Source organism: Labeo rohita, chromosome 23, assembly GCF_022985175.1.
Source record: "Labeo rohita strain BAU-BD-2019 chromosome 23, IGBB_LRoh.1.0, whole genome shotgun sequence".
Classification (NCBI taxonomy): domain Eukaryota; kingdom Metazoa; phylum Chordata; class Actinopteri; order Cypriniformes; family Cyprinidae; genus Labeo; species Labeo rohita.
In genome coordinates this window covers 27491378-27506101 of record NC_066891.1, presented here as the reverse complement: position 1 = coordinate 27506101, position 14724 = coordinate 27491378, and the positions used below count along the sequence as shown (strand labels likewise).

General features: G+C 36.3%; 1 protein-coding gene across 4 annotated transcripts in view; it reads left to right on the top strand.

Moving 5' to 3' along the window:
- Window positions 1-14724, top strand: part of LOC127154558 (PDZ domain-containing protein 4) — a 67201-nt gene that overhangs the window by 15757 nt on the left and 36720 nt on the right. The window contains exons 2-3 of one of the 4 annotated variants that reach the window (XM_051096169.1): window positions 5774-5877; window positions 11413-14082. In XM_051096169.1, the coding sequence (XP_050952126.1) occupies window positions 14023-14082 (60 nt within the window). In that variant the 5' untranslated portion in view covers window positions 5774-5877; window positions 11413-14022. Of the gene's footprint in view, window positions 1-5602; window positions 5878-11328; window positions 14083-14724 lie in introns of those variants that run through there. The other 3 variants (XM_051096171.1, XM_051096172.1, XM_051096170.1) reach the window with 3 other exon arrangements.

Here is a 14724-nt window from a genome sequence, read left to right as displayed (position 1 = left end):
AAAGTTGAAATGTTGCGAGAATAAAGTCAAAATTACAAGAATAAAGTTAAAGTGTTTTGAGAATAAAGTCGAAATGTTTTGAGAATAAAATCAAAATATTTCAAGAATAAAGTCAAAATGACAAGAATGAATTTGTAGCAATTTATTTGTACCTTCTGATGTTCCTTCACGTTTACATTGTGCTATAAACTTGAAAGAGAAAAAACACATTTATAATTTGTATGTAGTGATAAAAAGCTGAGCTATGTATATGAGCATTTACTGTATTTTACAGTTAATAAAACAACTTGTGAGTAGTTACGTAACGTTATATACCTCAGAGAAGACAACAATATAAATTATGTTAACCAGTTAGAGTACACTTCAACCTGTACAACGTTTTATTGGAGTTTTTAATGAAATACCGTGTGATGAATGAAAGACTGGACTTCGCAGACGTTTTTGCGGAGTAGGTGGTAGAATTTTCACAAAGTAAACAGTATAATTTAATTAAACGAATGTCTTATTGTAATCGAAAAGGTGATTGATTCGCATGAATACAGCCATCTGTCACACCATATTAAAGAGCGTGAAAACACACATTATTGCAAGACTAATTGTTTGTATTCTGCTATAAAACTGCCAGATTTTGAAAGCTGAGACTTTGTTTTATATTAAAAGTACCAAAAGCACAAAGTTTATTGCTATTACTGGGTGGCTGACGCACTAAAGATAGGTCTAATGAATGCAGTCGAACACAAGAAATACTATTTCCAAGCATACTATCCCTGTGAGTATAACACATGGTATGATTACTTCTAATAATTCCACATATATTTAAATAAATTCCAGTGGCCTGGCAACTTCTCCCGGTGCTTCCAATCAGGGCCATTTGCATGAGCAGGCTATATTCTCAAAATATTATCACTTTAATAGCTCGTAAACTGTTTGACTTTATTTTTGAAACATTTTGACTTTATTCTTGTAATTTCAACTTGCTGTCTGTTCAACTTTTAACATGGCACTAAAACATCATCATAATAAATCTCATTTGACAATTAAGGTTTACAAAAGTTCATTTGACTTTTTTTTATATGACAATTTTTTATCAGGCTTCTATGTTTAGGTTCAATAATTTCACTTTAATGGGTTATTAAAATGCCTCTCTTTTCAAAATTGTCGCTTTAGTCAATTCATATTTAACAAATATGATCGTCTTTTGCTGCAACACAAATTAATTCCATGTGTCTGTTTTTATTTTTATTTTTATTTATTTATTTTTTTGGCAAAATTGCAGTCACTAAATAAAAAAAATAATAATAATTTTATTTTTGGGGTGACATCCCTTTAATGTTTTTTTTAGTAATATGGAAATATTAATATGATTATTATTATTAATATTAAGTTACATTTTAAACAAAAGCTGCCAGTAGATGACTGTAAATGTATTAACAAGTAAGTCATTCATTCAGACAGACAATACTGTGTCTAAAATTTAACACAATATTAATTTCTTATATCTTAGTTGCATAAAATCAGTGTCACATATGCACTATAGTGCTCTTCGGGACAAAAATGGCTCATGCGATTATTTAACTATATCATATGACATAAATTTGACACAAAAACAGGGCATTTTTGTCATAATCTTTTGAGTTTTATGGACATATAGGCTAACTGCATTCTGTAGGCTCCATCACGCAGAGAGTTGTTGCCCTTCGTTATGTTTGCCATCAATCAACTATGAAATGTAAGATGACCTATGCAGGAGAGTGCATTAAATACATGTAAATAAATCAATAACATGGCAAATCAACAGACAGCCCTACTTTAAACAGGATAAAAACTTCCAGCTCAACAACTGGAAGCCTGAATGCCGTCATTCATCTTGAAATCATAGGTTCTGGTTCATCAGAGTAGATTTGATAGAGTTGACTGTTCGGCTAACTCGCCTAGACTAAAAGCCAAAAAGCTCACAGGGTTTTAATGTAAAAATAGGCTCTGTGTTTTGGTGAGGCTTTGATGTGTTTTCAGATTTGATGTTTTTAAACTAGAGGGAAACAGTACTACATCTAAAATCCACAGACAACTGAATTGCAGAGATGCTAACTTCAAAGTCAGAGTGCAGAGTGCTGTTTTATCGGCCTGTTATAGTAGTCGATTTAGCATTTTGCTTTCAGTGGGCTTCATCACTGCAGGAAAAAATGTCAGACTTTTCATTTACAGTGTTTGCACACAGTTGCTCAAAACATGCTGTTGTTGTCGTCTTCACTAATGAGCCTCATTAAAAAGGTATTCCTCTGAGGAAAGAGCGAGAGAGAGATGAGGGATAGAGATAGAGGAAGATGTCTGGACACGGCTTGACAAAACCCAAGAGAAATCACAGTCATTTACTATTGACCCAACAGATTTGCAGTCATGATAATCAGCCAACAGATATTACATTACACTCAGCAGTCACTCTGTCACAGCTGTACTAGTCTCTTTTAACACGTAAAATCATCTTATGAAAACAGTACCGTGAAGTTAATAATACAGGTCATTAGAGTTCAAAGAATTGATTGCTCTAAATATGAGTAATAATACACTACCAGTCAAAAGTTTTACATTATTTGAATTTTTTTATGTTGTTGGAAGAAGTCTATTAAGCTCACCAAAGCAGCAGAATTTATCTGATGACAAATAACAGTAATATTGTGAAATATTATTCAATTTTAAACAAACCGTTTGCTATTTTAATATTGTAGCGAGAGGAGCAAATGACAAAAAAGGGGGAATAAAGTGTCTAAAATAAACAGGGGATCTGGTGTCCTCGTCGTGCTGGGGGTTCTGTGAAGGAGAAGCAGTGGTCGAAAGGGGATAGAAAATGGGATTTTGGGCCAATTATTTTTTTACTGTCTGGCTAAACAGAAGCTGAAAGTTCAACAAAACACGCATCAGACAAATTAGTGACTAATTGTATTGTTTATCCACCATCATGTCATTCCAAACCTGTTTGATTGTTTGTGACATGCATATATATCAGCATGAATATTCAGAATATGTATTTCCATGTAAATGTAGTCCAAGAGAGGCAAAAAGACAGACAGATGTACACATGCCCATATCTCTGCCTCATCCCCTCAAGCACTAAATAAATGATGAGAACATTGTTAAAATTCTGCTCATATTCCTTCTAGCTTTCTCTCTTTCTGTCTGGTCTGTTGCACAGACAGGTGCTGCAACTTCACAATCTCGCCACAGAATTTTAACCTTACAAAAGACACTGGGCACCGCCTCAGATTTTCAATCAATATTTAGAATGAAAAATAAATGGAAAATATATTGAAAATTGTGTGTTTGTAAGAAAAAAATAAATCAGAATGCGTTTTTTTTATCTCTAAGCTGCTACTTTGGACTGAGATACAAGTCCTTATTCAATAATATTGCTTTTTCTTTTTTCTTGAAAAAGTCTTCTGGTCTGAATCAACAGGGATCTGCGCTTACTTTTCTTTTTTGGAGCACTTGTGCTCTTAACTTAAAAAAAAATTAGGAGCACCTTAATCAATAATTTATATATATATATATATATATATATATAAAATCAATATATTTAAAAAAAAAAAAATCTAATTAAAACAACAGAATAAGAAGAAGTAGAATAAGAATTCCATTCCAGTGCGCTACTTTTCCATTGTTTTTCTATGTAAACGTGTGCTTGACGGACATGCATGACCATTACACTCGTGTCTTGCGTCTTTTGCAGCACCTCTCACATTTTAAGACCAAGTGTCGAGTTAAAAGTATTATTTACACACAGCAACGCTTGTCATCAGTGTCAGTTCCAAAGCAGTGGACCAATCAGAAGAACTCGGAGGCGGGGCAAGCATTGCAAGATTCTCTTTACAGTAGCAAGTTGGCATGACAACTGTTTTATTTTTAATTTGGGGGGGGTCAGGATAGTAGAGAAATGACAGCAAAGTACTGGGCAGAGAGAGGGGAGCGGGATTGACAAAGGACCTCGAGACTGGAATCGAACTCGGGTCACTGCGAGCACAGTTGCGCCATATGTTGGAGGAGAAGGCGCTCATACTGGCTGTGTTCAGATACCCTGAATTATATAACCTTTCTTCAAGCAATTATCACAACTTCCTTATAAAAATATCCCAGAAATATCTCTGTCTGTGTCTGAATATTGTTGTTATTGCATCACATCTCAAAAGCGCGTCTTGAGACCCTCACTTTCTACGCTGCACTTTTTTTAAAACCATTGCTGAGCACGTTTTTAGATGCAAAGATGCGTTCTGTGTGAATGGCCCCTTACCAATCAAATTAAATCAGTATTAACAAAATTAATTTGTATTACAGAAGTTTAATGAGGCTCAGTGGTGGCATGAGTGCAATCAAATTCATAAATTAATGTTGAGATTAATGTTTTAAATATAACATTTTGTGAAAAGATACTTTTTAAAATAAAACTAAAACTGGCAGTAGGTGGCAGCACGTCACTGGTTTTATCACTGAACATTCACTTGATTGTTCAAACGGCTGATTCATTCAGGAATAAAGCAAGTGACTGTCTTTATGAATGGGAAATTAAATCATTGACTCAGTAGATTTGTTTAAAAACACATCACTGTGTTTGAATGAAGATTAGGGCTGAAATGATTCCTCGGGTAACTCGAATACAAAAAATCTAAGACTAACAGATATTTATGTTGATAAATATCAGTTAGTATAATAACCATTATAAACACAGCCACGGCACTGTTTTGTATCTTTGAGCAACATGACGGTGTTTCGTTCTTGAATGAATCACCCGTTAAATGATTCAGTTCAGTCGTGATGACTCACTTACTTAACAGTGAATAGTGTGTAAATAAGCCTACAGCTAAATGCCTCAATTTCTTGATTTATGCATTTATTTTAGATTGTAATGTTTACCTTTTTCCAAAGTAATGTGAAATTGATTTTTGTGTTTTTATTTATTTATTTTATTGATATATTTGTATTTGTGTTTAGAATGTAATTTGGCAAATAAATGCATTAAATGGGTTTAGTTTTCATGGTTATTAATGTATGCCATTTCAGCAATCAAAATTTGAATTTTTATAAAAAGGAAACAAATTAGTTGTTTATTTTAAGAGACCTATCTTATTTTCTCTTGTATATTTAGTATTGCTCTTTAATAAAGAAAAATGACTTCTTATCCGATTACTCGATTAATCGATTGAATAATTGGTTGAATACTTGATTATTAAAGTAATCGATAGCTACAGCCCTAATGAAGATGTGCATCGGCTCAGTTGTAACTTGTTTCAGACTATTTTTGATGCCGAAATAGAGCAAAATCAGGCAATAGTGTAATGGTCAGACAATGTAAGTCACTTAATGTTAATTTCTTGTTTATTTAACTGTTGTACTAAATCAGTATATCATTTACAAATTCCCTTAAAAATCATTAAAGCTGTCACTCGTCTTAGTTAATCACAATCTCACAATGTTCCATTATAATCAACAAAGCTCTCTACACTGTACAATCTCTTTCTATACTTTGTTTATAAAAGCATTTATGAGATATGTCTGTGATGCATTACTCAATGTTGCAAAAACACGTATAGTAGAAATCTTTGAAGCTCCCCTCAGCGCAAACACAAATATGATGATCGGGTCAGTCGCACTGGTGCTCCTAAATATTTTTTCATATTCGCACACAGTACTTTTCAGTTGCAAATGCAAACACACAGCTTTTTTGCTTCATAGGATGTTAATTGTTAGACTAAAGTGGTGTGGATGTTTGTGATGTTTTTATCAGACTCTCATTCTGACGGCACCCATTCACTGCAGAGGATCCATTGGTGAGCAAGTGAGCAGTTTCTCCAAATTTGATGAAGAAAACTCATATCTTGGATGGCCTGAGTGAGTACATTTTCAGCTAATTTTTATTTTTGGGTGAACTATTTCTTTAAAAGCACAGCTGTAAAACTCAGTAAGAGGGTTGAAACATAAAATATAATCAAATATCATAAAAAATATGTCTTATCATCAAACTACAAACTGCATTTCTGTCTGGCTGTGAGAAATATGTAGACTTGATATTTCAGTTCACATTTGCCAACGTGTCTCTGTTGATAAATATCATAGTGATGAGTCATACAGCTGCGCAGCTGTGAGATACCATTATTCTGCTGACTTCTGATTGGCTGCAGAGAGGAGTGGGCGTGGCCTACTTACTTAAGATACTCTAAGCACTGGATTGCCATTACTCCTCATTAGCAGCTGACTGACAGCTCACAAAGACTAAATGGACAAGACCTCTAGTCTCTCATGAATTATGGAGCATCTAAAACTACACATAGGATCAGTTCTATCTCAGACAGCCCTGCTGAAAGAATTTTATCCAATATAGCATGTAGTTTATCCTTTGTAGAAATGTTTTACTTCAGTTTTGACTGACTGCTGTTGATTTTCAATGAAGACATTTTAAATAGAATGAATTGTTGCTGGAGGAAGGGTTACCATGTGAATTACGGCTATATATATATACCAGTCACAGCTTGGACACAGGTCAGGGCTGCATATTTAAGGTTATGCTTACATGAAAACAGTGTACTAAATATAAAGGTTTCACATACATACGACATTGTCAAAATGATCCTTGTTTGCACAAATTTGTGAAATGACTAAAAACGCTGTATTATGGTTGTCCTTATATATTAAGTAGAGTGTACAAAATAAAATTTAGTTGATACAAAATGTTCAAAATCAAGCCAATTTTCAGAATGTTTCATGGATGTTATAGGTTATAGGTTCTTTATGGAACTATCAATGCCAATAAAGAACCTTAATTTTTAATCATATATGTAGATAGACATACACTACCAGTCAAATGTTTTTGAACAGTAAGATTTTCAATGTTTTTAAAGAAGTTTCTTCTGCTCACCAAGCCTGCATTTATTTGATGCAAAATACAGCAAAAACAATAAGATTTTGAAATAAGTTTTTTATGTGAATATATTTAAAAATGTAATTTATTCTTGTGATTTCAGCACTTAATTTTTTAGCATCATTACTCCAGTCACATGATCCTTCAGAAATCAATCTAATATATGTTGCTGCTCAAAAACATTTATTTTTATTATGTTGAAAACAGTAGATTTTCAGGTTTCTTTGATGAATATAACAGCATTTATCTGAAATAGAAATCTTTTGTAACATGTCTTTATCATCACTTTTGATCAATTTAAAGCATCATTGCTAAATTAAATTATTATTTTTTATAATTTCTCCCCCAAAAAATAAAAAAATTATACTGACTCCAAACTTTTAAATGTTATAATGTATAAAAGCTTTTTATTTCGGGTAAATGCTGATCTTTGGATCATTCTATTTATCAGAGAATCCTTAAAATGTACTTGACTGTTCTATATAATAATAATAATAATAATAATAATAATAATGTTTCTTGAACAGCAAATCAGAATATTATAATTATTTCTGAAGGATCAATGTGACACTGAAGACTGGAGTAATGATGCTGAAAATTGAGATTTGATCACAGAAATAAATTACATTTTAAAATGTATTCAAATAGAAAACAGTTATTTTGAATAGGAAAAAATATTTCAAAATTTTACTGATTTTGCTGCACTTTGCTGTACTTTATCAGATAAATGCAGAAGAGACTTCATTAAAAACAATAAAAATCTTCCTGTTAAAAAAGCATTTGACTGGTAGTGTATGTATTTTCATGATATCTCCCAAAAAGAGGTTAAATTCATCAATTTCATGTGCTGTTATATTTGGTCTGTGTGTCTAGCTGTGGTTCCCTCAGGACAGATTGAAGAATATGAGCGCTCGCACACATTCTGCCCAGCTCTAATCCTGTTACAACCCAACACCAAACCACATTAGGATTACGTGTGTGATCTGTCATATTTCTCTGAATTTTCTCCAAATTGTGAGTTATATATCGTCAACTGTATTATATATATTAATGTCTAGGACAAATTGGTGACAATGTAATGTCAATATTTAAAAATACAAAGAGGACATAAAAGTATTTATTTATGTTGCATTGTAGTGCTTAATTAATTTGAGTGGAAACTAATTATCTTGAACTAGTGGTATGCAAATATGTGGTATTTTTTGTCCGGTGTCTCAGGAATCAGTGTTATGTCCATAAACAAGCAGTTCAAGTTTCCCTGTCTTGCCAAAACCCTCTGTGATGCCCTCCCTTCACACACACACAAACACACACACACACACACACACACACACACACACACACTAATTACATTACAGCTCTTGGCTGTTTCTCAGCTTTCATCACGGTCTCACACCTGTTACCTAGTTTCTCTTCTGCGTCTCATCCTCGTCCACTTGTTCTCTCATCTTCCTTCTGCTTTCTTTCAGCTGCTCTTTGTTTCCATCAGCATAAAATAAATAGTCCCTGTGAATTACATGATGACACCAGCACATCTGAGCACAGCCCCAGACATTAGGTGTGGATCTTTGATGCTTTGATCCACACCAAGAATAAATGATTCATATTTTCAAATATCTCAAACCTGAATCATGCACAATAGAAATGAATGCATGACCTTATGAATATCACATCCATCCATTAGTACCCAGACGTTTTAAAAATGCATTATGCAGCAGAAGGGATCAGAGCGAGAGAGAGAGAGAGAGACACACACACACACACACACACAGGCATTTAAGGAAGAATGTGGAGGTGAGTAGCTTGAATTTAAACTAAAATTATATATTGTCTGTATTCTCTCAAACGCTGGGGGCGTTTGCTGTCTGTGCTGAAACCACGCCCACTCACAGGAAAGCTGCCGCCTCTTTCAACTGTCAAATACAAATACAGAGTTCTGGCATTAAACTCTAGATGGCGCAATCCTGATAGGTCTAACTCAATCTGACATAATGACATCATAATGACACAGCTGATTGGTTCTCTCCTGTATCAGTAGCCAATGAGCTCACTGCTCAGCATTCAAATATATGACTAGTGCTTTCTATAAGCAGTTTTGCAGCATGCTTCAGAAACTCTCCACCTTCCCCAGCTCCACCTGTATTGATCTGCTACGAGATAATTCATGTATGCTTTGGGGGTTATTAATATGTTATATGTGCAGCAGCAATATATCCTACATGCTCACAGCAGCATGCTGTAGATGTATTGGCAGTAGCAAGTCTCGGTACTTGCTCTGCTGCCGCAGCAGCGTAGCAGATCTATTCCGCCAAGACCAAATACATTTACATTGTCATGTACATTACCATGCCAGTCCCTCCGAGAGTTGTCGTGACAGAAATAGATTTAATTAAGGAGACCAAGCTGTTCTGTGAATTATCACAACCAGGTAATATGCATTTACATGACGAAGACATAGCTAGCTAGCAAACTGTAGGCTGTAGTAACTATAAGTTATTATAGTTTTAGGGGAGGGGCCATGCTGATGGAGTCATGATTTTAGCCCCGCCCAAAAAATCCTGAACACAAAAAACTGTTTAACATTCTAACTCCATAATTCATAAATCTGCATGTAAAAGTTTCAATTCTGTTAAGTGGCGTCTTAAACGTGCTTAAAAGATGCTGCAAAAGACGTGAACGCAACGGTCATACATGCCCGTATAGTGGTGACTTCACAGGCAGTATGTTTTTAAAGGGGTCATCGGATGCCCATTTTCCACAAGTTGATATGATTCTTTAGGGTCTTAATTAAAAGTCTATAATATACTTTGGTTAAAAATTCTCAATGGTTGTGTAAAACAACACCCTTTTTACCTTGTCAAAATCAGCTCTGCAAAAATCATCCCATTCTGGTTGAGGCTGCTTTAAATGCAAATGAGCTCTGCTCGCCCCGCCCCTCTCTTCTCTCTGTGGAGAGACGATCCTGTTTACTTTAGCCCGCTAAACTTGCTAACTAGCACATTATTAGGAAAGACTATCGCAAAGATTCATAAAAAAACACATATTAATGTTCAAACAACATGTAAAAGTGAACTTAGCATCTGATGACCCCCTTAATGGGACAGTATTAACAGGATTACAAAACTGAAATAACCAGCATAGGAAAATTATGTCAGAGGTCATGAATTTTGGTTTTGATTGATCGCCCAGCCCTAATTTGAGTCATACAAAAACCAACACCATCTCATGGCAAATAAATATTTTGAGTTTTTGCAGATTGATGGGACACACCGTGTTATAACTACACGACACGTGATAAAAGGTATCTTTTCCATGTTAATTGGAGTTTTTGTCCTAACTAGCCGCAATAAGGACACACAAAATTTCTATTTTAGAAACAGATTCTATTTCTGTATACAAACTATATCGATTATAATCTCAGGTACTGATTATGTGTTTATTCAATATTAAAAGTGTCTAATGTGATTTTGAATATCATATTGCGTGACATTTATAGTCATACTGAAATCAGTAATAGGTAATTTACCTCAGGATCTTGAAAATACACTTAAGCAAACATATAGCCTATACGTTAAAACTACAAACTCAGTGTGAATGTCAAAATGTTATAATGTCATTATTTTAAGAACGGATTGGAGCACTATATTATTCTTTTATGTAAAGGTGCATGCTAGGGACGCCAGGTTTTCACAACAAAACCTGCCCAATTGCTACTCAAAAATTGTGTTTCAAACGGGGTCCCTGGTTAAAAATTGTGAAAAAAATACATCTTTTTTGTCTGGTAAATTCGCATGCCTGGGGCTAAATATGACGTAATTGGGGTCGCTTCACCTGCAACATCAAAAACAACTGCAGACTTGGCAACACAGATGGTAGCGCTCGCTAACTTGCTTAAGTACTCCTCTCTGTACCAATCACAACAGACTTAGCCAGCAAACCAAAGTAGACCTGTGGAAGGGAGGGGTTTACAAACATTACACTCAAAACAGATTTGAACGAATTGTTTCGAAATCACTAACAAATGACTTTATGTATAAAAGTATACTCTGAAAAAAATTACGTTTTCTGATCTTAGATGCATTGAAACCTGTTGTTGGGGACTCCAACACAATATTAGGACACTTTAAAAAACCGTAAGACCTGCTCTTTAAAATCCAAAACCTGTGGATGAAGAAGAAAAAAGAAAAAGAAGTGATGTTTTAAAATGTAATTTTGTCATGCCAATTAAGCAATCTGAATTCAATTTTATTAAAACTGGACATTAATATCTTGCTTTTAAAAACAGAGAAAGACAGAGATGCCTTGAGACAAAATCTAAAGCAGAGAGGAGAGAAAGTGCGTTTGTGTGTGCGAGAACGGCTGGAGGATGTAGATTTCTGTTGCATCCTAAACTATTCCTCCAGTCAGCGCGAGCTCTAGTGTGTGTGTGTGGCTTCACAGGGCGTTAATGTCTTTGTGTGCCTGTCTCTCTCTCTCTCTCTCTCTCTCTCTCTCTCTCTGCGCTGCAGTGGGGGAGTTTATTCAGCGGCTCACACGAGGGGACGAGACAGCAGCAACCTCCCCTCACCTGCCTGCTCGCCCCTCTCCCGTCCTCCTCTCCTCCATCACAGGGATGCTGCTCTAAACAGGACCAGAATTTCATCCCAAAGCTGGAAGAACTGATCCAGCATGGTGGCTTTTTTCATAAACACCGCTTAAGGATTTTTCGGGATAACAAACAAGCCAGTATGGATTACTCAAATCCTGGCCAAACAAAAGGACGCAGCACTCTTGGGAGGAAGAAGAGAGAGAAAGAAGGATGACACGCCTCTCCCTCACACCTGACTTTCTTTCCTTGAGAGTCAGACGCTCTTCCAGGGCTTTGTCACACTTGTGGCGACCGAAGGGTGTGTTGATATTGGATGCCGTCTAGTTGAGGAATACTTTTGAGACTGTTTAGCGTTAAGTCTTCACAACAACTCTCTGAGGTTATTTCAGGTGAAATACGCCAGTCTTCTGTGTTTGCATGAGCGTGTGTGGTAACATTTGACCCGTCTGTGCATGTGGGCGTACGAGGGCGACGCCTGTTAGCGTCTCAGAGCGCGCTCAGTCTGTCTGGCACGTTACTGCAGCATGAATGACTAGCCTGCAATCTCAAACAGCGGGGTGCGAGAAAACAACAAGAGCCCTTTGACAGTTTAATGAGGTTAAAGCTTTCCGCCGTCTTGAAGCGTGTTCATGTCAAAAGCCAAAATGTGGATAAATAGTTCTGGTAAGACAAAAAGTAGTTTAACAATGAGCAGTGCTTAAGTAGAAATGCTGTTCCTCAGAAACTAAGTGAGAAGTGATGAGAAAGTCGCTAAACTAGCTACAAACTGTTATTTTCTAAAGACTGCTGCCTCAGATTTGAGCCTGCGATTGGATGAAGATTTATACGCACCTTCGGACAGCTCAGCTTTCTAACGTCCCACCTCTGCAGCAAAGTGTGCTAGCAAAACCACAAAGCGTTTGTTAAACCGAATGTCTGATAATTACATTTCACAACCCACTGAGCACCAAAGGCATCCAACTGGTATCTTATTAAGAAAGATATTGATTTCTGTGTGACAGAGCACCAATGATCACTATTAACGCCTTGAATTTTCCTTCTTTGAGCTAAATATTGCTAGATATTTGCTGTTGAGGAATTGGATTTAATGTGCAGAGCTTCATTACAAATTAAATACAAATACATTGTACTTTTTGGAAACGAAAGTGCATCTTGCTTAGTCGGATCTTGATGTTTGTGGTGGTGTTTGGTATCCCGAGCGAGTGTTAAATGTCAATCCAGATGGTTAACCAGCCGAGTGAAGGATGTTTGCTGTTGTTCGCACCAAAGCAGAAGCGTTTAACATGTGTATGTAGGAGTGCGTGGGACTGAATTTTCCTCAAGCGCACTGACTCTCTCACCTCACGCTTTTATGTGCAACCAGTTTTTAACAATTCATCCATTGTGCAACACGCATTTTTATCCAACCGAACGCCATGCGCACTACACAGTTCAGACTCTTTGAGAGATGAGAGACTGGCAAGAAACACCTACGTGAATGTAGAAACTCAAGCAGAAGTTCAAAGAAGAAAAGCTGCCGTAGTGAAAGCGGAACAGGTGGGAAAGCACAAAGCCAAAGTGAGCCACTTGAACTCATTCTGTATAGATACGTAAAGGCGTTAAGCAGCCAAACTCTTCTTCGATATCCACTGGGAGAGAATCATGGATTTTTGGTTTCAGTGTGAGGAGGATAAAAATCAGTACACAGTTCAATAACGTTCACGAGGGCTTCTGCAGTATATAGAAAACACTGTTTTGACCAGTTGTTGTTTTTCAGTTTTCCATCCTAAACTTTGGCAGATACAAATTTGGAATTAAACTGTCACATCTTGGAAGCCAAAACCTAAAACAAAGCCAGAGATTTTGCCAAAGACTGTGAGGCAAAAGTAATTTTCGTTCTTGGAACGCTCTTCCCCGAAGGTCTCTCTTGACCAAACATTCAATCTTTCCAATTATCCTTCCATCACTTTGGAATAAAACATTGAATGTCACGCAACCACATACATGCGGCATTTACTGATTTAGGAGTAATTTGGATGTAGTCCCAGAAAAGCGCTGGTGGAAGTGGCCTTGATAAAAGCGTGAGAGCGAGTGCAGAAGCGTAATTTCATGCTGAATTCCCTGAATTAAGCACATCAATGGGGACAGGAACAGAAGAAGTGCTGTACTACAACGTTTCACTTCAAGCACAAATGGACTTTTTTACATACTGGGATTCATTTGTTTTCACACTCCACAATAGACTTGAGATATGACAGTTTGGGTTTCTAGCACAGAAGAGTTTTTTTAGTTAGGTGGGATGAAATGGACTGCTTTTTAAAGCCATGATAAAGACTTGTGCATGTGTGTCTGAATCAGAAATGCTTTGAACTCAACCGTTCTCCTACTGTGGATCCAAGTACGTTCGTTGAACTGATTGGACTTTGAAAGATAACCGAACTGTCTGTGGGGATCTGGGATATGCTGCTTGGCTGAAGTAGCACAGCGGTTGCTCTGAGTAGGTGATCTGAGCGCATTCGTGGCCTGAAGGTGTGCGGGTTCGTACGTCAGGATGGGGTGTAACATGTGCGTGGTGCAGAAGCCCGAGGAGCAGTACAGGGTCATGTTCCAGGTAAGAATCAAAAACAAATCTGTTCCCTATCTGTCCATAATCCTACTCACTGAAGGGTGGAAACTTGCTCTGAATGGTCTGATACACACATCAACACATTTCCACTTCTCCACTTTTCTTCTATCTTTGCTTACTGCTATAATACATAGAGAGCTAAATTGGGGCTATTCCGTTAGCTTCATTTGAGGGCTGGATTATCGAAAATTTGATGGGGGCCAAGCGTGCCATCGTGATCTCTTTCCAGGGAGCCTATAAAATTAGAAATTTAAACTGAAATGCATATTCAGCAGTAAAATGAACTGATATTATACATGTTCATTTTATATATATATTATATATATGAAATGATAACAGCAATCTATCTATAACAGTGTGCCTGACTTTATAATAACAGGTAAAACCATGCATGGTTTCTCACTGTCATGGTTAAATGTAATTATAAATAAAGTTAAGGTTTGAGCACTGTTTAATGATGGTGTCTGGGAAGAAACGCACCTGCTCTGAGATAATGTAATCTACTGTACTTCAGTTTTTATTTAAGAATTGTCTTTGTCCAGGGTCTGCGGTATTTCTCTCAAGAAGTTATGATGATAACAATGTCTTTATACTCTTTTAAACTAGAGTTGCGTATATCTCTTCATA